Source organism: Alligator mississippiensis, chromosome 1 (assembly GCF_030867095.1).
Source record: "Alligator mississippiensis isolate rAllMis1 chromosome 1, rAllMis1, whole genome shotgun sequence".
NCBI classification, from domain to species: Eukaryota; Metazoa; Chordata; order Crocodylia; family Alligatoridae; genus Alligator; species Alligator mississippiensis.
The window spans coordinates 213,941,662-213,968,979 of NC_081824.1; the positions used below are offsets into that span (position 1 = coordinate 213,941,662).

At 42.0% G+C, this 27,318-nt stretch overlaps 1 protein-coding gene across 3 annotated transcripts in view; it reads left to right on the plus strand.

Moving 5' to 3' along the window:
- The first annotated feature begins 270 nt into the window (after nt 1–270).
- UGP2 (UDP-glucose pyrophosphorylase 2) overlaps nt 271–27,318 on the plus strand; it is a 35,052-nt gene continuing 8,004 nt past the window's right edge. The window contains exons 1-4 of one of the 3 annotated variants that reach the window (XM_019500724.1): nt 271–406; nt 11,608–11,735; nt 12,965–13,072; nt 25,740–25,925. In XM_019500724.1, the coding sequence (XP_019356269.1) occupies nt 11,622–11,735; nt 12,965–13,072; nt 25,740–25,925 (408 nt within the window). In that variant the 5' untranslated portion in view covers nt 271–406; nt 11,608–11,621. Of the gene's footprint in view, nt 407–551; nt 643–1,016; nt 1,399–11,607; nt 11,736–12,964; nt 13,073–25,739; nt 25,926–27,318 lie in introns of those variants that run through there. The other 2 variants (XM_014595048.2, XM_014595050.2) reach the window with 2 other exon arrangements.

Here is a 27,318-nt window from a genome sequence, read left to right on the forward strand (position 1 = left end):
TGGCCGGCAAACCTGCTGGGCAAGCTTTTGGGCACTCTGCTTCAGCTTTGGACAGAAATCAAAAGAGATTAGGGTTGGGCTTACTTCTGGACCTAGCTCTGCCCGGCCCTCGAGCTGGGCCAAAAAATAAGCTACCTCAACAAGCTTCCCCCCCGCTGCTTTTTTTATGAAGGGGGGCGGGGCGGCCGGAGCCGGGCGCTGATTGGCGGGCAGGCCGGCGCCGGGCTGCGCGGGAAGGGCGCGTGTGCGGCTCCGCCCCTGCAGCCGCCGCCGCAGCAGCCGAGCCGTGACCCGGGGGCAGGGCGGGGAGGGACCGGTCGCCTCTGCTGTCACAGCCCGGCCGGGCCCTGCTGGGGGCGCTGCTCGCAGCCGCGCGTAGCCCCGCCCGGCCCAGCCCGGCCCCAAGGTGGGTACCTCCGCCGCGCTGTGTGCACCGCCTGCGGGGCCGTGCCCTGCCGGGCTGACCGGCCTTCGCCCGCCCCGCTCCTCCCCGTAGGGGGAGGAGGAGAAGGAGGAGGCGCTGCCTGCCTGCCTGCCTGGGGGGCTGGGGGCAGCCCGCCCCGCCCATGCTGCAGCCCCTCCCCCCACAGTGGTCATGGGGAGGGGGAGGAGGGCGGCTGTGGCTTCCCGCTATCCTTCCAGGTGCGGGACCCTCGCTTCCAGGCGGGGGGTGTGGGGGGGGGGGTGTGTGTGTACGCACGTACACGCATGCGGGCGTGTGTGTGTACAAGCTATCTATATATGTGTGTGTGCCCCCCCCGGCCTGTGCGCTCCCTGGGGCGGGGGCACCCGTATTGCGCCCCTTGCCCGGCTCCGGGGCCTGGAGTGGCCGGCGGTGGGGGGGATACCCCGGGGAGCCGCGGGCGCGGGGAGGAGCCGGCGGCGGGAGCGGGTTTCCAGGAAAGGGGTGGGCGATTCCTGGCCGGCCCCGCTGCCACCCGCCGCGCGGGGCGGGGCGGGACTGGGAGGGGATGGGGGTGGCCGGAGGCCGTGCAGTGCAGATCCGCCTCTTTCATTGACGAAATGTAACTGACCGCGGGTTACCTGCCCCGGCCCCTCCGCCGCGCCCGCCTCTGCCGGCCCGTGCGGGACTCGCGCGTCCGAACCTCGGCTACTGCCTCGCGCTCTCCCGGGTCCGCAGCGGCTGCTCCCCGCGGGGCTTCCTCCTGCCCGGGCCTTGGGGATGATCCGGACTTTGTAGCTGGCTGAGAAGGGGCTGGGGGCATCTCTGGATCGCCTACTGTTTGCTGGCTGACTTGGGAGGGGGGTGGGATTTTTTCTTTTTCTTTCTTTCTCTCTCTCTCTCTCTCTCTATATATATATATATATATATATATATATATAAAAACCCAAAGTATTTATTTTATTAAAGAGCAAGCATGTCGTCGTTTGCACAAGGTAAGTTGGCAGGCTTCCTTCTGTCTTCCTGAAGTGCTTGGGCTCTGCATGTCAGGGGTTTGGGGGGGAAACGTGTGTGTGTGTGTGTGTGTGTGTGTGTGTGTGTGTGTGTGTGTGTGCGCGCGCGCGCACTGCCCCCCCCCAGTAGCTCTGTACAACACTGCCCATACCCACGGTGGTTGGGGGGACTTGAAAGTAACCATCCATCTGAGTTGTCCCCTGCAAGATCTTGTTCTTGTTTTCATTGTAGGATTTGACAGCAGGGCCCCACCAGCCTATGCTGCCTGGTTTCACTTCTCTCTTCCTCTCACTCCCTCTTTCTTTTTCTCTGGTTATTTTTTTCCACATTACTTGAGCAGAGGCATTAAAAACAGGTTGAGGCGGTTGTGCTTGCAGGATTTCTTGCTGTAGTGAATAACTAGCAAGATCTAGGTTGTACAGAGAAGAAAGATATCACAGCTTAAATCTCCCCTCTCATCAAGCAGTTTATTAAAGGGGGGGGGGGGGGAATTGAGCATGAGCATCTGCTCTTCTTTTTGGGAAATTCAGGTGGATGTTGGCATGCATTCCTCCCTGTAGGCTCTGGCAGTCTCCTCGCTCTGTATGTGCATGTGTACGTGGTCTGAGTTTCAGATTCATCTATTGCGAAACCAGGGACTAGCCCACAAGAGGTCACTTTAGGAGGCAAAATGACTTTGGTGCATTGCTGTGTCCCTGTCGTGAACCCCCCCCCCCCCCAAAATGAGTCTTAAGGTGATTTGTTTTAAACTGAAATGGGCCCCATCAAAATAACCTCCCCTGAAGTAAGGCTAGGAGTCAGGACCAGATTTCTATGTGCATTCTGTGTAAGACAGTAAAAGGTTGACTTTGAAAATTAGTCATTAACTTTCAGTGTGTTCCTGAGCATTGCACAATGTTTGCTATAGATTAAATATTTGCAAATACTGGGTGGAATTATGGGGGGAAGCTTCAGCTGCTTTCCTCAGGTCAACAGCCTAACAGCAATGGGTGGGATAAGCTACACTTTACCATGAATAAACTATCGATTTGGTGTGTGGGGCTTTTTTTTTAAATTACAATTAGCACTTCTCAGCCCAAGTTTCACAAACTATGCTAATGCTTAGCTTATGACAGTCTAAACTAATTTTTAAATATTAGGTACTTAATTATTCTGCCACTCAAATCAATACACTGCTAGAACACTCTACCAGTATCAAATATTTTTTAGCATGGCTATCGGCTCTGGGTTTAAAAATTAAATGTGTGATCTTAAAATCAAAACTTTTGCTGTATATTAATGGCAAGAACTGCTTTGAAGCAGTGTGACCTTTGAGAATGTTTGCTTGAGTATTATGGTTTCTGATCTCTCATGGATGGAACGGTAGCTTTTACTCCCTGTATCCTTGCATACAAAACGCATTATGGCTTTGTAGTTTGAAATGAAAAGAGTTGTGAGTGAAGCGTTGATTCCATTCAGCTTTCAGAAACCTAATGTAAAGAGACAAGTTTGTTTTTTATAGGTAAGAATGTCTGCTGTTTAAGAATGTACAATCCTTTGAGGTTTGGAGTGCCCTGAACTTCCGTTAGGGTTAGTGGAAGTTAAGGCATTTTGACCCTTGAAGGATCAGGTCCAAGATTAGTGTATTTACCTGTGTGTTTTGTTACCCCTTGCAGCTGGCCTTCCTTGTGGATACTTTTGTATATATGCAAATAATCATTTGAATCCATGATGCCAAGTAAATTCCAACACTTCTTAGAAGTAGCTGTTAGTCTATAAATCTTAGTTTACAGGCTACATGTCTCCAAAACCTGAAGAAAAGGAAACACCTAAAATCCACAAGAATGTCAGCTTTTAGCAGGAGGAACTACCTCCTAACTTGTATCATGACTCCCTCCTGTGCTGAGACCTTGTATATCAAGCTCAAAGCCACTGCACATTCTCTTCTGGCCCAGTTTTGGACTAAAGGAAAACCAAATCAAAGGGGGAAAAAACCACTGGCACTTGTGACTGGCTGTCTAGTTAGTGAGTAGTATTGAGAGTGGACCAGAATAAATTAATTTGAGTTTGAGCCTTAGTTTCCAAATGAATTGTGGGATCTGCTTTTATTTTCCATCTCTGCCATATTATAATAAGGCCTCTTGTTTTCTGCTTTTGGTTAAGTTTTGTAAGCATTTGGTATACAGTCTGTGCTTTCATTTCTAGCATTAATACGATTTCTGGATGCATTAGCCGTTGGCCATCTACAGCAGTCTATATTTGGGGGGTTGCTGATAAGGCCCACCTGTGGAGATAACGATGATCAAGGACATACTAGAAATCAAGGAAAAATCAAGCCTTGAATGGGAACTCTCCATTAATTAAACACTCTTAGCTGAGTGAGTGAATTAAAGGCCTTATCATAGTGATGGGTTTTGGGGATTAGCTTTGTTCTGTAGCATACCTGAAGACTTCATAAATCTCTTTAAGGTGTCAAAGGTAGTGGGCTTCCAAAATGTAACAGCATCTGCTATCTTAAGTCCTTATTGTAATACTGTCACTGTTCTGGGGAGTGGCTCAACTATAAAAATGAGCAATAGTCATTCACTTTTAGAGTCACTTTTTACGTCATCCTAGGCTGACCTCAGATGCCTGCCTGTCTAAATACACCATACGCACAGTAAGGCCAATCTAAAGTCCAAAGTACTGTGAATACCTTAGACTATAAGAATCTTTTATGTAATTTGGATGCTTATGGCAGCATGTGCTCTTGGTAAACTGCTGTTGCAATTATTGAATGTCTCTGCACGCAATCTCGCTTTTCAGTGGCAGAATTATTACTTTTAATTACAGCATTGAAAAAATTTACTTACCTGAAGCAAATAATCCCTTTTTTAGATAAGCAAGTACAACTGCTCCCCCCCCCCAATCACCGTTATCATTTTGGCATGGCTGGGGGAGTAGATGTGAACCTCCACTGCTGACTTCAATAGATGCTTCTGAATAATGGTTTACAGTTGCCTCTGTGCTCTCAGGCCTGGCACCCAGTTATACGAGTACAATATATTTCTTTTAAGTTCATACCCTGAGGACTGAGAAAATGCTGTGCTTACCCAGAGCATTATACTTACCCAAACTTACTGTAAACAATCAATGCTTCTTAAGTATGCAGATCTGTGGTATCAGCAGCCCTGAAACTGAACTATCTCCCCTCATTTGCAAAGTTTCTAATGGCAAGAACAATGACTGGAGACCTTTGGAAATGACTTGGGGGCTGCTAATCCTTCAACACCAGTGGTGATATATACAGCACTGTCTGTGGTGTGGGATTAGCAGCTGCAAACTGACTAGCTCCTTTCATTTTCAAGGCTTCCAATAGTGGCCAAGAAAGTGCTATTAAAAACCTTGACAAAGGGTAGAGAGCAGCCATGAAACTGACTGGCTCCTTTTATTTTCAAGGCTTCAAATAACAGCCATTTGATAGCTGCTTTGCCCTCCCTGTTAAACTGTGTACAGTCAGTTACAAAGTTGACAGTTCCCTCCACTGTGCAGGTTACCAAAATACAATTAAGTTACAGAGTAGACAGTTGGGCTGAAAAATGTCATTCATTTAAGCAGTCTGTGCTCTTCGGGGATAGGCAGAATACCAGTTGTTACAACAGATAGCAAATTGGACTTGGCATTGTGTTATAGATTCATAGATGTTGGGGTCGGAAGGGACCTCAATAGATCATCGAGTCCGACCCCCTGCATAAGCAGGAAGGAGTGCTGGGTCTAGATGACCCCAGCTAGATGCATATCCAACCTCCTCTTAAAACCTCCAGGGTAGGGGAGAGCACCACCTCCCTTGGGAGCCTATTCCAGACCTCGGCCACTCTAACTGTGAAGAAGTTCTTCCTAATGTCCAATCTAAATCTGCTCTCTGCTAGCTTGTGGCCATTATTTCTTGTAACCCCCGGGGGCGCCTTGGTGAATAAAACCTCACCAATTCCCTTCTGTGCCCCCGTGATGAACTTATAGGCAGCCACAAGGTCGCCTCTCAACCTTCTCTTGCGGAGGCTGAAAAGGTCCAGTTTCTCTAGTCTCTCCTCGTAGGGCTTGGTCTCCAGGCTCTTAACCATACAAGTGGCCCTTCTCTGGACCCTCTCCAGGTTATCCGCATCCCTCTTGAAGTGCGGCGCCCAGAATCACACGCAGTACTCCAACTGCGGTCTGACCAGTGCCTGATAGAGGGGAAGTATCACTTCCTTGGACCTATTCGTCATGCATCTGCTGATGCACTATAAAGTGCCATTGGCTTTTCTGATGGCTTCATCACACTGATGACTCATGTTCATCTTGGAGTCCACTAGGACTCCAAGATCCCTTTCCACTTCCGTGCCACCCAGCAGGTCATCCCCTAGGCAGTAGGTGTGCTGGACATTTTTCCTCTCTAGGTGCAACACTTTGCATTTCTCCTTGTTGAATTGCATTCTGTTGTTTTCTGCCCACTTGTCCAACCTGTCCAGGTCAGCTTGCAGCTGTTCCCTGCCCTCCGACGTGTCCACTTCTCCCCATAGCTTTGTGTCATCTGCAAACTTGGACAGAGTACATTTCACTCCCTCATCCAAGTCACTGATGAAGACTTTAAAGAGTATCGGTCCAAGGACCGAGCCCTGCGGGACCCCACTGCCCACACCCTTCCAGGTCAAAACCGACCCATCCACCACGACTCTCTGGGTGCGACCCTCTAGCCAATTCGCCACCCACTGGACTGTGTAGTCATCCAAGTCACAGCCTCTTAACTTGTTCACCAGTATGGGGTGGGATACCGTATCGAAGGCCTTCCTGAAGTCTAAGTATACGACATCCACCCCTCCTCCTGTGTCCAGGCGTTTTGTAACCTGGTCATAAAAAGAGACTAGATTGGTCAGGCATGATCTGCCTGCCACGAACCTGTGCTGGTTTCCCCTCAGCATAATTTGTCCTGCCGGGCTCTCGCAAATGTGAGCCTTGATAATTTTTTCAAAGACTTTGCCAAGGATGGAGGTGAGACTGACTGGCCTATAGTTGCCTGGGTCCTCCTTCCTCCCTTTCTTGAATATGGGGACCACGTTGGCCCTTTTCCAGTCCTCCGGCACTTGGCCCGTGCGCCACGAGCGTTCAAATATTCCCACCAGTGGCTCTGCAATGATGTCGGCCAGTGCCTTCAGCACCCTCAGATAGAGCTCATCTGGGCCTGCTGACTTAAAGGCATCCAGTTCTTCCAAGTGACTCTGCACCATCTCAGGGTCTACGCATGGAAGTCTGGCGCCTTGCTGCTGCCTCTCTACAACCCCAGTGAGAGACTTGTCATGCCCCTCGCTTAGGAACACTGAGGCAAAGAACTCGTTGAGGAGTTCAGCCTTGTCCCCCCTGTCCGTCACCAGTTGCTTCTGCCCATTTAGCAGGGGTCCTATTCCTCCCTGGGCCTTTCTTTTACTCCCTATATATCTAAAAAACAATTTCTTTTTTCTTTTACGTGGGATGCCATCCTCAGCTCCATGGTAGCTTTGGCCCGTCTAACTTCCTCCCTACAAGCACGAGCAGAGGAGGTATATTCGTCTTTGGTGATCTCACCCTGTTTCCACTTTTTATGTGCTCCCCTTTTGGCCCTTAAGCAGCCTTGGATTTCAGTGGTCAGCCAGGGAAGCCTCCTGGCCCCTTTCCCTCTTTTACCTTGCATGGGGATTGTCTCACTTTGTGCCCGAAGGATCGTTTCCTTAAGGCACAGCCACCCTTCTTGGGCTCCCATCCCTTCAAAACTCCTACTCTGCATTGCATCCTTGACTAATCGCCTGAGTTCATTGAAATCAGCTTTCCTAAAGTCTAGGACTTTCACCCTACTAGTTACCTTACCCACTCGACGTCTTATGTTGAATTCTATTATTAGGTGATCACTGTCCCCCAGATGACTACCGATCTGGAGGTCCACTACCATGACATCCCCCGTTGCCAATACCAGATCCAGTATGGCATTCCCCCTAGTGGGACTGTGTACCTTCTGTGTCAGGTGGAGGTCCTGTACACAGGTTAGAAAGTTATCATTATCATAGAAAGTTACGGTTGGAAGGAACCTCAGGAGGTCATCTTGTCCAACACCTCCTCCCCCGCCCCCCCCCCTTCAAAGCAGGACCATCCCTAACTAGATCATCCCAGCCAAAGCTGGGATCTTGAAAACCTCCTAGGATGGAGCTTCCACCACCACTCTGGGGACCCTGTTGCAGTGTTTTACTACCCTCCTAGTGAGAAAAGTCTTCCTAATACCTAACCTAAACTTTCCTTGCTCCCTTGCTCCTTGTTCTGTCATTGCCACCACTGAGAACAGTCTATCTGGGGGTACTTTGGAAGGCCCCAGGGGGTACGTGAGAGTGGTGCGGAGAAGCTGCTGGCATTTCTGGGTTTGCTGCCATGCACTATGTGAGGACCTTCCCACCCATGCGCTGCCCCGCCCCGCCCCCCCCCCCCTCCCGCTTGTCGACTGGCACTGGCTGCTGGGGGACTTCATGCTTCTCGACCAGCTGCTGGGGATACCCTGACTGAAAAAGGTTGAAAACTGGTGGCCTAGCTCCATCCTTTTTTGACCCCCCTTCAGGTAGTTGAAGGCTGCTATTAAGTCCCCCTCAGTCTTCTCTAGACTAAATAAGCCCAGTTCCCTCAGGTTTTCCTCATAAGTCATGCTCCCCAGCCTCCTCACCATTTTCATCATCATCTGCTGGATTCTCTCCAATTTGTCCCCATCCTTTGTGTAGTGGGGGGTCCCGAAACTGGGCATAGTACTCCAGATGTGGCCTCACCAGTGCTGAATAGAGGAGAATAATCACTTTCTTTGACATGTTGGCAGCACACCTACCAAGGCAGCCCAGTATGCCGTCAGCCTTCTTGGCAACAAGGGCACACTGCTGGCTCATATTCAGCTTCTTGTCCACTGTAACCCCTAGGTCCTTTTCTGCAGAGTTGCTGCTTGGATAATCAGCCCCCAGCTTGTACTGGTGCATGGGATTGTTCTGTCCTAAGTGCAGGACTTTGCACTTGTCCTTGTTCAACCTCATGAGATTCCTTTTGGTCAGATCCTCCAATTTATCTAGGTCACTGAATCCTAGCCCTATCCTCCAGCTTATCTACTACTCCCCACAGCTTGGTGTCATCTGCAAGTAATGCAGTTAGTGCAAACTGAGCACTTACCTGGTATGCATATAAGCAGAATACTGCAGCTTGAATCACTTCAGTAAAGCCGGTGGTGCACCTTGTGTATGGTGTTACTTGCGTGCTTTGTGGAATGAGGGTTCTAGTGTTGTCAAAGTTAGAAGTGGAAGTGAAAGGCTACTGATACAGATCCTGAAATATAGTGGCAGCTAGCACTTCCTTAAGTGCATCCTCCCAAAAGGTCTGGAGCAGGAGCTGCAGAATGAAACGGGCAGGGACTTGTTTCATTTTGATCAGTGACAGCAGCTGATGCATCTATGGGACTGTCTTGCAGAGGCCTGGTAAATCATGGTGAGCTCCTGCTTAAACTTAACCCTGGTTATGTTTTTAGACTTTCTTAGTAACAACAAAACAGAAGAATCTTCTGGCTTGTAATTGGATGTTAAAAGCAGCAGAACGTACTAGCTAACAGGACTCTAATACAGAGCTGCATTCAAGGAAGATTGCTTCCTCTCTTTCCCAAGATTTTACACGTCATTTGGTAGAAAACATGGGGCTCTGGACCCAATTCATTAAAGCAGCGAAGCATACTTTTAACACCAGACACGAACGTAATCCTGCATGAGAAACAGATCATTCAAGTGAATGACGAGTATTTACCTGCATGTTTCCTTTAGGCATTAGCACGTAGACAAATACTTTGTCAAACTAAAAAAAAAATGTAGAGCAAGATCTTGTTCTAGATACAGTGGTAAGTGTGTACACAGTTTTTAATGAGACCAGCAATTTATCAGAGTTGCCGCTTTCCTTTATAGATTTAACAGTAAGAATTAACAAAAATTCATCTTCTAACATTCTGCTTACCACCAAACAACTTCGAGGTAAACAGACTATTCTAACTTTTCTCTGAGCCTAATCTGCATAAAATGAACTGTTCTAAACAGGAGATTTTACCACACCTTTAACTATCCTATGAAGTATGACCTTTCATTTCTACCCAGGAGAACTTTTACAGTCTTTTCTCTTCTGCCTGAAGAAGGGTGTTTCTGCCTGAAAGCTTAAAATTAAATAATGTTTTTTTGCAAAAATCTAGTTGGTCTAATAAAAGATATTGCCTCTACCACAAGTCCTGATCTTCTAACTAGAAAGTCTTCATAATTCCTTGCTGATATTACTAGACTAAATTACAATAAATTTAATCTGTCAAAGGGATTTGTAATTTGGATTTCTCGGTCAGTGTGAATATACAAGGTTTTCCTACATAAGTGACAGGGAAAACTATTAACAAGCTCAGTTCTAAATGTAGCTGCTATTATTATTGTGAAATATAACACAGCAATATTAGTGTTGTTACTATTACTTTCCTAATTTATTTCCCTACATCTTATCTGAGGTATTTGCAGTGTTTCTTCTGGTATTTATTATGTTGCATTCAGTTACATGTAAGTACAGGGTTCTGAGCCACAAGAAGTGGGCCCTAAAGTTGTAGTTTGTACTAAAATGGAGACCTGACATATTTGAAAGCAGGGCTACAAATGCCTACCAGGTATGTTGCATCTTGGTATACTGCTTAAACTCCTGAAAGGAAGCAGCTACATTTTTCTTAACCCTTGGGAAGGACTTAGAATTATAACAGTAAAGCATTAAACTTCTGTATACTAAACTATTTTACTGTAGGAATAAATTCCAGATTTTTTTTTTGAAAAGCTTATTGCACAGTTCCACATTCTTAACCAGGGAGCATGATAGGTTTGAAATATGTTCTGGTCTTATCTATAAATTAAACACTTTGTTTTCAAAACAATTATGTATTGTAGGAAGCATTTTCAACTTAAAATTCCCCTGCTGTAACACCACAGTCTATATGCATTGCAGCACTTTTTCCTACCTGCAAGATGGTGCAGTCAGGAAAATGGCTACTGTGAGCCTCAAAGCTGGAATTAGACAGTGTTGTTATAGTCTGAAGCAGTGATGCTGCTCTACACAAATGAAAACTATATTACATGGATTGCCTCTGACATGACACCAGCACATTTTGATGGAATATCCTTTTAATCAATGCTCTTAATGTGTACATCTTGGTTTTTAAACATAGCTTCCTCCTTAATCATCTTTGCAATCAATTATCCCATTGCTTATTTGCAACAGTTTCCTTCTGTTTCTCTTCATAGAACTGTTTACGGTGTTTCTAAATCCTAGCTTTATTTGGCAATAGATCATTTTTCTCTGATGCAGACAAGTGATTGCATAAGGGATTCAGCAGAAATTAAATTAACCAAGGTCTTCTGAGAATGCACTCCTATTAAACACTTGCTTTGGTAACAGTGATGGTTTGTTTTTTTTAAACAAGTGACCAACTAATTTCTGTTCTCTCCAATGGCATGTTGTGCTTCAGTTTTCAGACTTGGATCATTTAGGTTCTATATCTTTGTAAGTGTAAAGCCATTGCTTTCAAAAGCAAAGTAAATGCTGAAGTGACAAACTAATTCTTCAGGTTGCTTGGTAACTGAAATGCATATTAGAATATAAAAATGCTCTTGAGATAAAGATATGTGATGTAGACAGATTACTAGAACTAACAGAACACTATGAAAATTTTTAGATAATTGGAGCTTATGTTTTTATTACTTTTTATTTAAAGAAGCTATTTTAATAAGGTGCCATGAAAAATGAATATGTACAGTTGAAAAACTGTATTTTCTTTGGTAGTCTAATAGCTTAGGGGTACAGTTGTACTTTCAGAGTAATTCAATAGCTTCTTCTCACAAATAATTATATATTGACAACAGGTTTCATAACATTAGTTTCTCTCTCTCTCTCTCCCCTTTTTAAAATATTTTACACATAAAGTGCTAAAAGGAAAACTAGAGGAATTTTAATGGCCATTTTTTTCATGCATGAGCCATATAAGGCTGGTTGACGTGTTTTGTTTGTTTGTTTGGTTTTTAAATCACTTTTAACAGGAAAAATATCCATAATGATGTTTTGTAGTTTAATCAGGTTATGCATTTTCCATGCTTTAATCTGTGTGCATTTGTGTGTTGTTGGTTTTTTTTGTGCGTTTAAAGATTTCAGTAAAGCAATGTCTCGAGCTGGCACTTCTCAGTTTCAAGAAGTCATTCGACAAGAGTTGGAGTATTCAATGAAAGAAGAACTTGACAAAATACTTGCAACTGCACCTTCAAATGAGCTAGAGGTGAGAGCTGTAGTGAGGATGTAACCTCAATAATGTAAGAGTATATCATTTTTCTTAATTTAAGCGACTTGTTTGTGCGGAAAGACTGGCAAAACGGAAGAAAAGGGTAAGATGGTAAATATAGGAAGAGACATACAGTTTATCTTAAGGGCTAGTTGTGAAGGAATGGTATACTCTTCACTAGCAACGGAATGAACTATTAAACTGGCGACTGGATGCATGTGAAAAAACAAAGCTTTCTCTTCTTCACCTGCTCCTTTGTTTGAGGAGAGTAAACTTCAGTAATCACACAATGAGACCTGAAACACTTCTCAGTTTAAAAAAATCATAAAGTAATTAAGATTGCCATTAAATTGATAGACTTATTAATGGCTCCTTGATGTTATAGTTTTATAATAAGTTGACTTATATTGACATTTTTAGCAATCAGCGTGAAACTGTAGTTTCTAGACTTTATTGGAAAGACCTAACAAAGTATTTTTTTCAAGTTTTTCATGCATTTTTCTTGTAAATGAAAGTATGCCTGATATAGGGAAGCAGTTGCATAGTCAAACAGTTATAGCCCTTATTTAAAGAAATAAAATAAAAAATTAAATATGTTGTAATTCTATGTGGTCTCCAACAAACAAGAGTTATACAGGGATGCAGTGTAAATGGGAGGCTTTAGTGGAAAATCTAGGTGATACAGAATTATTACTGAACTTATTTTTAGTAGTCCCAAGCAATTTTAACAAGTTCTGCAGTAAGCTGGAATGTCTTCCCTTAGGGCCAGGCCAAACTCTAACTTAGGGTAATGGTATGGGCTAAAATTTTCAAAACCAAGTGCCTCATGTTTTGTGTGTCAGAGTGTCTTGCTTTTTAGTGGAATCAGAGTATACTCAGCATCATCAGTTTTATTGGGATTTATAGGTGGGTGGTACCTCTTGAAAATTAAACCACTTTTATTTCAAAATTGAATTTGAGACACCTAGGCTAAAATATTTGGCAGAATTTCAGTGCAAAAACTGTCAGCTGTTTCAACTAGAGAAAGTATGTTGTGCTTTCTGCCTGAAGGTGTTATGCAGCATTCTCATGTTTCACCCTAGAGTTGCCTGTGTTTAAATGTTGGGTGAAAAGCATGTGTGTGAATCATTGTATGTCAGGTTTTGAAGAATGCTTTTGCAATGAAATAAAATAACAAAAATAACCATTTTTAAAACAAAATGTGCTTTTGCTATTTTTCTTTACAGCACACTAAAAAAGACTTGGATGGATTTAAGAAGCTATTCCACAGATTCTTGCAAGAAAAAGGACCGTCAGTAGACTGGGGGAAGATTCAGAGACCTCCAGAAGATTCAGTAAGTTCCAATAAAATAATAGGAGGCTAGCCAAGGAATCTTAAAATTACTGATTGCTGTTTGCTTCCACATCTGTAGTAAGCATGAAATTGTTTAATTACTGTTTACTTAAAACAAGTGGGACAGCTTTTGAAATAATTATTTATTGTGGCAAGAACTAAAACAGACATTTTTCCCCCCAAATATTCTGTTTGCATTTAACATATGCCTAGTTCTCCAAGAGTGTTCTTCTGTAAACCTTTCCTTTGCTTAAGGAAAATAGAAATTAATATAGCTTTACTCTTTGACTTCAGGAAAAGGCAACTTATATTGTGTTGGGGGAGGGCGGGGGGAGAGACATACTACATTCTTTGACCCCTTTTCCACTGAACTGTTAACTGAGGCAAGGCAGTGTCTTGTAACTTGTTCTCGCTAAATATTTTGAAAGTCACAGTAAGTGTGCTGAGTTCTACAACTCCTTTACATTATTGCATATCAAAAAGTTATGTAAAACCAGGGAATTAGAAACATTGTTAATGGCTTTTTTTTTTTTTTAGTGTACTTTTTTTTTAATGGTGCTAGTGCTTTCTTGGCCTTTAAAATGAGTGCTACAAAAAGCACTTTTTCACGTGCTTGCTTCAAAGGACAGGTATTCTCCACTGAACCCGACCCCATTTTATTGACTCATCTGTGGCTGTAGACTTTTTCTTGGTGGTTACTTAACGAAGAGTGTAGGTGTGTAACATGAGGATTTTTGTTTTCCCAGAGCAGTAGCCTGGTATCTTAAAAGTGAACAGAAGTCACAAAACTCCTGAATGAAAGCTGTTTGCCCTTTGCTGTGTCAGCAGTGATTCAGTTAAGGATCCTGCTTGGCATCTGAAAAAACGACTGGCTGGCTAGATCCACTCTTGCTTTTGAAAGAACAGAAAAAGGGTGTAATCTTCTAGCTAATCTGAGTTTCTTCAGTTCTAATTATTTTTAGCTTTAAAAGCATTTGATGTCAATTTGATTCTTGTCCTTCTTTAGAGCTGTTTTACACGCTTCTAACATTGCAATATGTCACTGTTCACCAACCAGTGAATCTTGGTCTGCCGGTAGATCTCGGAGCCTCTTGGAGTCCATCTGAGGTTGAGATGGGGGGGCTGAGTTGCCTGCGTGCATGCATGTGTGTGCCCCAGCCCGACAGGTCAGTCTGTGGGGGAGGGGAGGGGTGGGAGCTAGATCGAGGCCTCTGCGGTGAGGACAGTGCTGCAAAGGTAGGAACAAGGGTAGGTTGAGTGAGGGCCCTGGCCAGGTGGAACTTGCCTACTGGGGACACGCACCCCCAAATAATTTTTTCTCCCTCTGCCTTGATCTGCCCCCACCTTTCCTCCCCACAGACTTACCTACTGGGCAGGTGGCAGTGGCACACGGTAGATCTTGCCACCGTGCTTTTGGGTCGCTTTTAAATGCCAAAGGTGATCTCCTACTTAAAAAGGGGGGGAAACCACTGCCCTACGTACTGGATAACGTAACACTCAACAGTTAGTTTTCTGCGTTAAAGGCTAAGCATTAAAATGATTAATATTCACTTTGTATCTGGTCTGACTTCTGTACATTGTTGTATTATAAAATATCAAAATTCAGCAAAATGTTAATCATAGTTGATTAATATTTGGTAGTTGGATGGATATAATGTAAATATCAGTGTCCTCCAGATCAGAAATATGTGAGGTTGTTTAAGTTGGGAGGGCAGGATTAGCACAGAAAAAAAGTATCTATTCACAAACAGCAGTAAGGTGCTGGCTCTTTCATCCTAAACCTTGATTTCTTTTAGCTTTGCACATAACCATATCCAAGCACACATTTTATGATTTCATTCAACAGCTCCTGCGCCATCATGCCATTTTGGGTTTTTAGTGAGGTACGTGAATAATTCTTAGATGTAATTTTACTATGTGGCATGAACTCTGAATCATACCATTCCCTTTTAGTGATAAATATCACTGACCATAATGGCAAGTGAGCAACTAAGAAAAACAAACACCTTCCTAGTTCCTAATGACATAATAATTAACTAGATAAATGTCTGTTGTGAAGACTGACTTGTACCTTGCTGTTTCGATTAATAACTTTCTCCAAAAGTTCAAGTTAAACTTGTATGCCAATCTTAGGTTAAGTAATGACTCTTTTACATGAGTAAGCAGTGAGATGGTTCATGTTATCCTTTAATTCATCTGTTAGTCTCTTGTTGGGGTAAGCAAAATCTTTTACCAGTATTGAGTATGCATGAAAGTATCTTGCCTTAAGTTTGGCACAGTATGCAAAGAAAAAAGAAATGGAGTTCTGCTTGCTTGCAACAGAAATTCACAGTTAATCATCTGTAAATTTTGTTACTAGATGTTTCATGATGCAGTCCTTTTAAAAAGATTCTTGCATGCTAGTGTGCTGTTTCTATGTCAAAAGTACTGCTATACAGGAGTCTCTTGTGTTGGTGTCCGGTGGGCTGAATGGAATCCTAATCTTCTGTCACTTTCCAAAAAAAAAAACCTCTGACTGTTGCTGACTTTTTGCAAGAACAGTTTTTTGCCCGCCCACTAATGTCCTATCCATGTTTAAGCCCATCACTTCTTTTAGTAAATTACCATAGGATACACAGAGAGAGAGAGAATGAAGGAGGCTCTGCATACAATGCATTTCATATTACTGATGATCTGTAATTTTTTTTTTTGCTGGGCAGCATGACTATTAGCTAAACACTGACAGTTCTAGCTTTGATCAGGTTTTTAAGTCATGGATAAAAGGAGTGCCTGACTCAAAGGGATGAAGAATAGTAACTTTAGAAGGGTCTCAGAAATGGACTTTGAACAGTCAGTTCTTCATGATGGATATCTACCTAGGGAGAGAGCGGGGAAAAATCCTATGTAAGTGTATTTAGTGCTGTTCATTTCCTTCTTTCTGGTTGCCTCTAGTTCTTTGAGATTGTTCTTACCATAGTAAATTACTGTTCTATAGTCCTTGATTTTTTTATTTTATTTTATTTATTTTTTTTTTTTAAGAACTTTATAACTGTGTTGTGTAATCCCCGAATACCTCCAAAAAGTGATATGCCAGAGGCTGGAGAGGAGGAGGCACATAACTACAAATTTTCCCCAAGGAGAAGCTGTTTAGATTCTGATAGAATAACTTCTTTTTATTAATACTACATTTGAAACATCTTGATGAGTGCTTTTGCCTGTTTCTGAAAATTGGCTTTACATTGTATCTTTAAACTAGAGGCCTCTGGTGAGTGTAATCCAGGATCCATATTTATGGGAGCTCAAGATGTACACAGGCTTTTCAACTAGGCACCTAGATTGTAAATCATTTGAAAACCTCCAAACAATTTTAACAGCAAATGCTGTATTATTGGTTTAAATCCTCCAGCTATGTCAATAGGATTTCAACCCCATATATGGGAATGTGTACATTTTGAACTTTGTGCAAGGATCATCTCAAGGAGAGCTGCTTTCTGATGGAGATGTAATGTATAGGACCAGAACCCTAAACTTTCATTTAGTGTCCAAGATTTGGGCAGCAGACACAGCTTTTCTTCCCACTGAAGTGTTTGGGATGGTGCATCATGGTACATTCATATATTGAAAAAACTCCTCCTGCTTCAATCAAAACTAATCAATAATGGAGGTGTATGAATGATAGCTTTTATCATAAACCCCAACAAAAGTGAGGAGATATTAAAAGCATGGAGAGCAGGGATTAAGTAATTGATACTGATGGGTGGGCAAATGACAGTGGAAGTTCTCAGCTCAGATTGACATAAAACTTGTAGCTCTGTTCACTTCTTCTGTGATAGGCCCTAAAAAAAGGTGGGTATTTAAAGTCAGCTTTCCATTTTTGTAAGAAGCCAAAATAAAGACCAGTAAATATTGGTGTGATATAACCCTGCATATTCAGAACACAGCAGTATGTTTGCTCAATTTTTAAGTGAGATCTTGTTAGATGACCTACCACAAGGGCTTTGCATTAATAGTGTTGAGGTCTGGTCTTGCTGTTGTGAATCCACATGGGGCATTTATACACTTTTAATCCCGTGATGCACCGGAGATCCGCTGCTTCGGAGTGGACTCGATTAATTAAGTCTGCTCCACGTGCAAGCTGATGTGAACTGTGCTGTGCATACCCCATACAGTCGTATAAGCAGCAAAATGTGTGTCAGTGTGCAGAAAATGGGAGCGGTGTGCTTTTGAACTAAAACACCTATGTGTTTTAGTTCAGCAGTGCGCTGCCGCCATTGTTTCAGCACTGATGCACATTTTGCTGCTTAAACAACTGTAAGTGTTGCAGCACCAGGCACTTTTCAAAGCGCCCAGCGCTTGCTTGTATAAAAATGCCCATGGGAAGCAAAGGTAACAAACAGTTGGCATGATCTGGATGTGGAGGAAGGCTGTCTGAATATGAGGATTTCCATAGGTGTATGGCATGGCTGAATAAGAAGGCTGTCCACCCTGCACGCTACTTGGTTTAATCTCAGTAAATCATGTTATGAAGGAAAAGAACCAGTATCAGGCACTGGTGCCCATGTGCAACTTTTTTTTGCATGGTTGAGAACAAGGCAGTTCTTAAATGTCCATCTGATGTAGTAGATTGATTGAGTAGTTCTGCAAAATTGAGTTTTTTAACATGACATTGTGTGTAAAATTCTTCCAGAGTCTTTCATGCCTGTTGATGAGCCTGGGTACTGTTTCTGTATATGAGCCCATTATAAGCAAACTGCTTTTGTTGGTCTCTCAAATACCTCCCATGCTGCCTTCTTATCTCCCCTTGAACTTGGAACTTACTTCTAAAATCATGTAGTCAAATGTTAGCCTTGGCTCTTTCAAATACTTCGTACAAACTTGCTTCTGCAGTGGTGTCTATCCCCCCCCCCCCCCCCCCCCCCCCCCCCCCCCCAAAAAAAAAGTACTTTTTTTAAAACCAGTTCAAATCCCAAACTCTCACCTTGCACAACATGTATCTTAATGAATAACTTGGTCATTGTATTTGTTAGCCATGTCCTTCCCATCCTTTCTGTTGAAGTAGGTCTCTATTATCACTTTGTTTTTCACGTCCAGTGTTTAAAATATAAGCTCCTTAGCAGATCTGTTTCCTTCATAAGGTGATGGGATGTTGGATTCAATGATTTCCCAAGCCCAAGTAGAACTGTTGAAGGACAGGCCAGATGTGCCAGTGTCTTGGACCCTGATCCTACATAGAGCCAAGGATTTGAGTTAAACATGTGAATAAGTCTCTCTTTAGGGTTGGTGCCTGTTCTCAAAGCAGCCCTCCCCCCCCCCCCCTTGCCTGCCCCGCTCTCCCAAGCACGTGCACATTTTCTGTTATGCTGAAATGTCTGGCAAGGCCAGGTGATTTAAAGTTTTAAGTTGTCCTTCTCATAGCTTCTGTTGGCCTATGCTTTACATCCTAGGTGGAGTGCCTGGGAGTAATTGTTTGCTCCATTGAGGCCAGGATTTAACACTTTATTAAGGAAAGAGCTAACTTCCACATGTTCTCAAGTTCACATTTAAAAGCTAATTGTACAGAAAGCAAATTCCCGTTTTTATGTTCTAGTGGTCAGTATTATGGCAGTACTTTTTTGTAGCGCTAGACTGTCAAGATTTCAAAGAAATATAGTATGATTTTAAAAAAATAAAATTGTGCTGTTTGGCTAATAGGCAGTGATGGAAGCAGGGGCATAGACCTAGGTGGGTCATTTGCAAATGACTTGCTGTTACATCAGATGTTTGGTCTTTACTAATTCCACCCAGCTTTCCATTCTAGTGATGCCACTGCTGAGCAGACATGTCTAGTGCAGTTATCCTTTAAACTTGTTGATAGCTCTATTCATTATGTATATGAAAAGTAATGATATCTTACGTGATTGCGAACAGATTTTTTTAAGGGTTAATACTGTATATGAGCAGAGTTCCTACCATTTAACAACAGGTTAAGATGGATCTTTTTGTTTACTTGCTTATAAGCTACACTAAAACTGAAAAATAGCCATTTCAACACTTTTTAGATTAAAGCTATACTTATAGCACTTTAGGAACCTGAAAAGGCACATGAAACTGCCTGTGGTGCTTGGGTAACTGATCTCTGAGTTGACCTTTTTGAGGTCAAGTTTTTAGCGACGAGGTTGGTAGGATGACTTAATGGATAAGTCAGGTATCCAGGTTGTAGTCATATTGGTCTAGAGGCAAAGGCCATCAGGACTCGTTGGTCTAATGAAAAATATAATCTCTACTACAAGATTTTTTGCAAAAAAAATGTCTTTAATGGTAAAGTTTTCGGGCACAAACATGGTATCTTAGATGGCAACCAGTTTGATCAGGGCTTGCAAAGGGTATTATTATCTTTTCTAAACACATGTTCAGAACAGGAAAGCTCTGCTCTTGTCTGGGGGTTAGCAACCTATGCCCTGTGGGCCACATTCAGCCCCCAGGGCTGTTTGATTCACCCCATGGATGTGGGGCTTTGGCAGCAGGGGGCTTCAGCAGCAGTCATTTTTCCTGTGCCACTGAGGCTAAAGTGGCTGCTGGGTCCTACTGCCTGCCGCTGACCTGTACTGAGTCAGATGGGCCTGCAGCCTAAGAAGGCTGATGATCACTGTTCTTGTTGGTCATTCCACTTCCCTACATAATGGCCTCTTATGCTGCATCAGTTATTTATGCCTTTCTGACAAATCCATACTTGTAACCTGCAGTGTTTTCTGTAGTTTATTCAGACATATCCTGCACACACTGAAGTGCCATATCCTGTGTCCTGCCTCTTCCATTTATTCTTTGTGCTTCCTTTTGAAAATAAAGCATAGTCAGTGGACTGTGGATAGAATAAACTTGCTGTGAGCAGATGGTATTCCTGAATAGATATGTTTTTAAATAGTACAGAGGGACTGCCATCAGGTATCAGATTTTCATCCTGTCTGGTGTGGCACATTAACGTTCTGAAAATCTGCTTGTAACAAAGATCCTTGCAATGATCTTATGCTGCCTACTTGACTGAAATCTGAATATATCTATGTATCTTTGTCAGCCTTGGTCCTTTCCTTTGGCAATTCCCTGCTCAGTTTGAGAGAATTTCCTAATGCCATACAAAGATAATCTCCTGTGGCTCCCTCCATTCTGGACCCTCTTCTGGATTTTGATAAGTGGAATGAACCATCCTTTCTGTAGAAGTGACTGAAACATCTGGCAGTTTTAAACCACAGTTCTCATGTAATCCTCCTCCTCAGGATGGCAGAGAATGGGAAGCCCTGTCTCACATAGGTGTAGTAATATAAACATCTCCTGGCAGGAGAAAGAAAGCCTTCTTATGTCACTTGCAAGCAAACGCAAGGGTATTTGTGCAGGAGTGGAACTGACTGGGTTACTCCCCAGATCTGAATATCATCCTGTCTTGAGCTCCTTAAATCTCTAAGAATCATGTCTTTTTATCCTCCTTTATGCACTCTGTTTTCTTCCACTTACTCTCTGAAGGCCTTTTGTAGGAGTGTACTTTCTTCTGCCTAATGAACTGGGCCTATTATTGTAATTGACTTCGCTTTCAATCTTTTGAGAATCACTGGAGTACCTCCTCCTTTGTGACCTAATCGTATTGTTGAATGTTGAGATTCATCATAATTCCTGGCTTTTACAGCTGTCTTATTTTTTTCTCTCGGATGATCTTAACAGACACGTTTCCGCTCCATATGATGGTATTGTTATCTTAATTGAATTGAACACTTGTCTGTCCGTCTGTCTTATGCTGACGTCCCACCTCTGCCTAAAGCAAGGCATTTGAAGATAGTCCAACATGTGACTTTGGTTTGCTGACACTCAATTACCCAGTTAGATAAAACTGTTAAACCATGCAGTGTCACAGCTTTCCACATGGAGTATTGGCAGGTCACTTCCATTGTTTTACATGAGACATGCATAATTTTGTTTTTAAAATATCACAGTTGATTTGATATTGCATTCCATTGGTTCTACACTTTCTTTGCATCAACTGTAAGTAGTTGGCAGTCTGTGTAAGCAGTGTAACATAATCCATATACTCAAACTTCTCTAAAATTAGCATTTTTTAAATTAAACTTTGGACTTATTTAAAAACTCTGCATGTCTCTTCCCAGAAGAAATTGGATTTTTTTGTATAGGTTTTAAATAAAGCAACATTTCAGACTTGAAGGCTTGTTCTGTCTTAGCTTTAGTTGAATAAAGTAAGGGTTGCCAGTTATGCCTCTGGTGATGAAGTACTGCACTGTTAACTGTAGAACATAAACTACTTATACAGGCAGTTTGAAATGGTCTTTTATTTTTAATGTTCTTGGATCTAGGTCTTCAAAGAAATTTGACTCAGAATTTTACACTTAGCTGCTGAGTTCTAGTAACCTTTTCCTTGCTTTGGTTGTCTTGGTGTCAGTGTATGTAGCTGAGCAGTATTGGAACCCAGGATAAATTCTAGTAACAATCAGTTGCAAATTGAATTGTAAATTCTGGCGACTGTAAAGAGAAAGTCCAGGAAGCCAGTCTGAGCAAGCCCACATTATTTGGTTATGGCATGTATAAGTTCCCAATCTTACGGACTATGCAATGACAGTGTTTCGGTAGAGCAAATCCAGAACACCTATACAAAGCCACAGTATTTATAACAGACTTGTTTATTGCATGTTCATCAGTAAAGTTGCATGTATTCATCCATATCTTGTAAACCAGTTTCTCATCTTGTTTTGAACAATGCATTCCAGAGACTTGGCAAGCTGAAAGATGCACACATTTTGTACTAGGGAGGCCCTGGTACAGAGTACATGTTTGCTGGCACCAATTGAATTTTCATTAAGTCCTGCCTTTCTGGTATGCTTTTACTCTGAGCACTAAGGCGTGTTAAGAGTTTGGTGCTAGCTTAGGATGAGGAAAAATGCATGCAGAGAGATTGATTTACCATATAGCATAGTGTAAGTCCAACATATCCTTGTTTTTTTTATGGATATACGAAAGTTGAATGCCAATACATGAGTTCCTCTTGTTGATTAGGATACAGACAAATAAGCATAAATGTTAGAAATAATACTTCCTACAATTAGATTGACAATCCATACTTCTGGCATATGACTCCCCCCTGTAAACTAGATCATAGGATGCTGGTGTAGGATTATAGTGCTCTCCATTTGTGGGAGGAGAGCTTAAATTCAAGACCTCTAATTTCTTGTGAAGTTCTCCACAAGTCTCGCTGAGTGGGAAGGCATGCACCCTGCCAACTACTGTTCATGGAAAAGGCCTGAATGGTAAGAGTTGTGGGATGAAGGGAGCCAAGCTGTTCATAGATGAATGTCAGTCTGTATCTTGCTATCCTTCCTTGGCTATTTCTAAAGAGGGAAAAGCTTGGTTAGAAAAACTTGTGCTGCTTTGAGCCTGCTTTCTACATCTTCACATTTAAGGAGAGGGCAGCATTAGAGCCTTTTACTGGCTTTTATTTGGTGCTGTAGAAACAATTTTGGATAACAAAGTCTTTATTAAAATCCAATTTGGTATGGCATTGCATATGTATGTTGGGAAAACTTGGCCATTGCTCTTTCTCTGAAAGTTCACTGCCTTTTTCTTCAGCTACTATTACTGGCATGATGTAGGTGGTGATGTCGCTGTCTAATAGCCAGTAACATATATTGATTTGAATGATCTAATTGCATACAAAATACTTTGTTTGCTTTGTAGGTTTAATGCATTTGTGTCTGCCTTTTGATACATTTTGGGGGCTTTTATAATCTTAAATATTTAACTTTGGCACAAAGACACTGATGGCAATAGATTTCTATATTAAACCTGCTGTTGGATCAAAATAGTACAAAGGTGGGTTTATTTCTCTGGCTTAATATAGTCTTACAATTTCTGTACAGTTTAGAGTATGTTATTTATTATAGTGGTATATAATAAATCCTAGTTTATAGTAGTATAAATCAGGATGCTGTAACTAGGTTGAAAAGCTGCCCTGGTATAGTTGTAAAGTCTGTTTTTGGTTTTGTTATTTTTATTATTATTTTATTTTTAAATTGACTGGTTTGAGTGTTCAGCTTTATAACGTTCTTGCTGGGAAGACTAAATCAATTTGTTGGTTTAAGGTGTATATGTAAAATCTGTGTGTAAGTAGTTCACAACTTGCTATAAGATCCTGGGATATTAATATTTTAAATCTCTACTGAAACAGAATCATGGAGCAGAGTTCCTGAAATACTGATATTAAATTTAGAGTCTAGAGGAATCTTGTTGAAGATTCATTTGTCGTTATATTAGTAGTATCAGAGGTAGTAGTATCAGAGGTAAAAGTTATATTTGTGGGGTGATGACAGCAGGTCTACATGTGTATGCTGCGGGTTACTCCCATGCTGTTTTCTCTAGCTTGCACTTTGATAGGCAAGACACAGGAAAAACTTATCCAATCATGTTTTTTAAAAATAGGTTCTATGTGGGCTGGCTTATTTTTTCAGTAGGGTACCACTGAGTCCGGTTTTTGGTTTTTTTTTCTCCCTTTTTCTGCATAGAAGTGTGTGGTTCAGGGGCACATGCCTTTCACAGTGTTTCTTCTCCAGCAGTTTATGGAAAAAACCCACATGCAGGGCCTATAGCAAGTTGGGGGTTTGTTTGTTTTTGCAAAAGTCCCACTAGTGGCAGAATAAAGCTTTTTCCAAGAGGTAATAGGTAGCCTCACAGTTTATTTGTGCTTAACCTTTTAATTCAGTTTTATATCAGAGCTATGTTTCAAAACATACCCGTTAAGTAGATAACACTCTTCTGTTTCCTGTTGCTGTTATATAGCACTTAGTCTTGGGCTGTACACTGTATCTTCCAGCTTTGGTAACATGATTCTAAAATGTCCCTTGTTTAAGGGAAAATTGATCAGAAATGCCAGATTCCTCCACTGAAGTGCTATGGATATTAAACACAAATATCCAGCCTTCACACTGAAACATTTTGGGAGCAGAGATTTGTCCTCAAAAGAATGTTAAATCAGACTTAGTTACCTGAATCTGAGCAAACATTTTGCTTGTAGGGGAGATATTAAAATAGTGGAGTTACTTCAGTTTATTGCGTCATGGCCCTCAAACTGTGCTGCACAAGAACTAACTAAGAAAAAGATAATATCATTGTTATAGAAAGTTTACCATATGTCGTTCCTGATTTACACAGGAGGTGTAGTTCCAGTAATGTAAGGGAGTCCTCCTAATCTGCCACCTGTGGCATTCATTGTTGGGCAATACAGTGGGGGGTTTTTTCCATATCCAGCTGGGAGTAGGACTTCTTTGTTCCCCTGTAGCATAGGCTTCTTTTTCCTTCTTATCTCTGGATCAGCCAAAGCAAGCATGAAGTTCTAAACTTTTTCAGACCATACTGGTCGTAACTTTGCTGCAGACCAAGCACGTTCTTTTAACTAAAACTGACATAAATTCAGTACTGTTGTACTAAAAGCGTGCTACATGTTTTGCATTCTTTTCAAACATCAGAAATTTTGTTATAGTTTGTTAAACTTCTAAAAGACATTTTGAAGAAAGAGTAAAAAAGACATTATGCAGCCTTATTTAGTTTGGTCTAGTAGTTCTTGATTGATCGTTATTACTTTAACATTACCTTGATTTTGGTGTTATGGGTTTGAGAGGAGGCTCTTGCTAATCAAAGTAGCAGCAGTTTATAAAACCATTATAAAACCTGTTTTGTATTCTACTCCGAAGTCCAGAAGAAGTCTTGTTGACTTTAAAATATATAGGTTATATCTACTATCAAGGTAGACCTTCTCTGTAAAGTTTGATGCCAATTGGATGGGGCACCCTGAAAATAGAGGGGTTGAGATTGAACTTCATTATTTCCACTTTGCCATTTACCAGTGAGGAGGAGGATTACTTTAATTAGCTTATTTAAAGACCGACTCAGAATTTATTGAAATTTTGCCAGAGGTGTTAGCTCTCGTGACTGAAGTGCAAAAAGGTCAGAGGACTTCTACAAAAGGAAAGCCAATCTGCTTTCTTGTAGAGAGACACTTCAAGTGGGAGACTTGTCGGTGGGCGGGTGGCTTGGATTTGTTTAAAAGACTTGCAAGAAGGGTCTTGCCTCCTGCAGACCTGAGGAAGGATCATGGTGAGTAGGGAATGTTTGCTTGGTCTGTTCCCTACATCTGTTCACACCTATTCCATGCCCTCTGTGGTCTAGGATTGGGAAGTGAAGGAGTATCATCATTTAAATAAAATTGATAGTGTTGTAGGCAGAAAGTTCAATTAAAAATACATTTTTCCAAGAAGAGAGCTGGTTTATCACAAGCTGTACACTATAAGCTTTTCAGGCAAGGACTTTTTCTTTTTTCTAATTTTTTAAACATGCTTATGATATACTAAGCACTTCAGAGTCATACTTTGCAAATAAATGTGTGGGTATTTGTTGCCAACAAAGCTCATTAGCAGTTTTGAGTGGATATGGCTTATGGGTGAAGGCCACTTCCTTTCAATTAAAAGCTTGAGAGTCTCAGCAAAGAGCAGTTCAGAACTCAACTGTTGACCTTTTGAGTCGCAGGAATTTATAGTGATGTCTCTTTGGCAGGGCAGGGTCATTGAGAGCAGCCTAAAGATACTAGTTGGGGGCAGGCTTAAGCCATTTCATCCACTTCTGACAATGTTTTATTTGCTTTTTCTGTAATTGCCGCTCTCTTATAGATTCAGCCGTATGAGAAGATAAAGGCCCGAGGGCTGCCTGACAACGTTGCATCTGTCTTGAACAAACTGGTTGTTGTGAAACTCAATGGAGGCTTGGGCACCAGCATGGGCTGTAAAGGCCCCAAGAGTCTTATTGGGGTGCGGAATGAGAACACCTTCTTGGACCTGACAGTTCAGCAGATTGAGGTACGTAACACTCTTGTGCTCTTCCAACAAAGGCTACAATGTGAGACTAATGGGTTAAAGATTACTGTACCATTTATATAAATCTGAGATTCTTGCTAGTATCAGAACATGTCTTCTGACAAATCTGGGACTCCTTTAAAAGAAAAAAACTGGCCAGCTATGTGGGATTGTTCTGTCTGTCTAAGCGGGGAACTAGAACTGGATCACTGATCTGCTTTTGGTGTCAGTGGAGCCTGGGGATGCTGGGTCCAAACGGACTGCCACCTTCATTAACAGATGGAAGGGAATCCTGTGACGTCCTAGAGTAGAGGTGCCAGTGGAGGAGAGAAAAGGAGATGGGTTTTCTCTAGCTGTACTGGGTATGTGGAGAACTGCACCAGAAAGAGAGGGTAACAGTTAAAATGTGGCTCATTTTAGGTGGATGAAATAGTTCAAGTACTTCCTGTTCAAGCACAGGAAATACTTGAACACCTCTGTCAATAGCTCTGTTAGCTCTTTCCACAGTAGCAAGTGGGCGTGTAAACTATACTGTTCGGCTGGTACTTCCAAAACACCATTGTTGTGGGTCTTCCCATAGGCAGGTCATTCCAGTAGTCTTGTGTGAAAGTAAACGCTTTAATTTCTTCACTAAAACTTAGGGCATGCAACAACTAAGATCCTGTATGGTGTTCCCTATTTGTTTCTTAGATACACACAGGTCTTGAAAGTTGACTTCCTAATAGCTGCTCTCTGTAAATAGAGAGCCTGCACTTAATATAAGCTGTTATAATATCTGTAGCAAGAGGCAGGTATTACAAAACAAGGCTTGTTATTTTTAATTGCTTGTTTCATTAAAAGTTATTTTAATAGAGCCTAGCTCTAAAGAAAGTGATCATGTGCCCATACTTTTTTCAATGCAATGCTAATAGGAAATCGAGCGAGTGAACAGTACTTGGAGTGAAAGTCTTTTCCAGAACTCTTTCGATGGGTTTTCTAGTTCTTTCTACATGAGAGAACATCCCTGGTATTGTAGCTGTTCGTAGATGCTTTTTGAATAGCAAATACTGTAACATTGTAACTGCTCCATACTCTTGATGTTGTTCATGCCATTGATCTGCAGAGAAGCTTGAAAGCAATATCTGTGGGTGGAAGATTATAATATATTTTTAAAGGACCTACTTAGAGGTCCAATTGTGAAAGCTCTAAATTGCTGATCAAGATAGAGATGAGAGCATGAGGACTTCGGAAAATAACGTTTTAGAGAGGGGGAGCACAATATTCTGGATATGATTATCTAAGATAAAGCAGGGCGCACTTCTATGACTTGTGTGTAATATCTACTAAAAACTGGGTAATTAACAGAATTGTAGTCTTGACCCCCCCCCCACAAGTTTTAGACCTCCAATAATTGTGT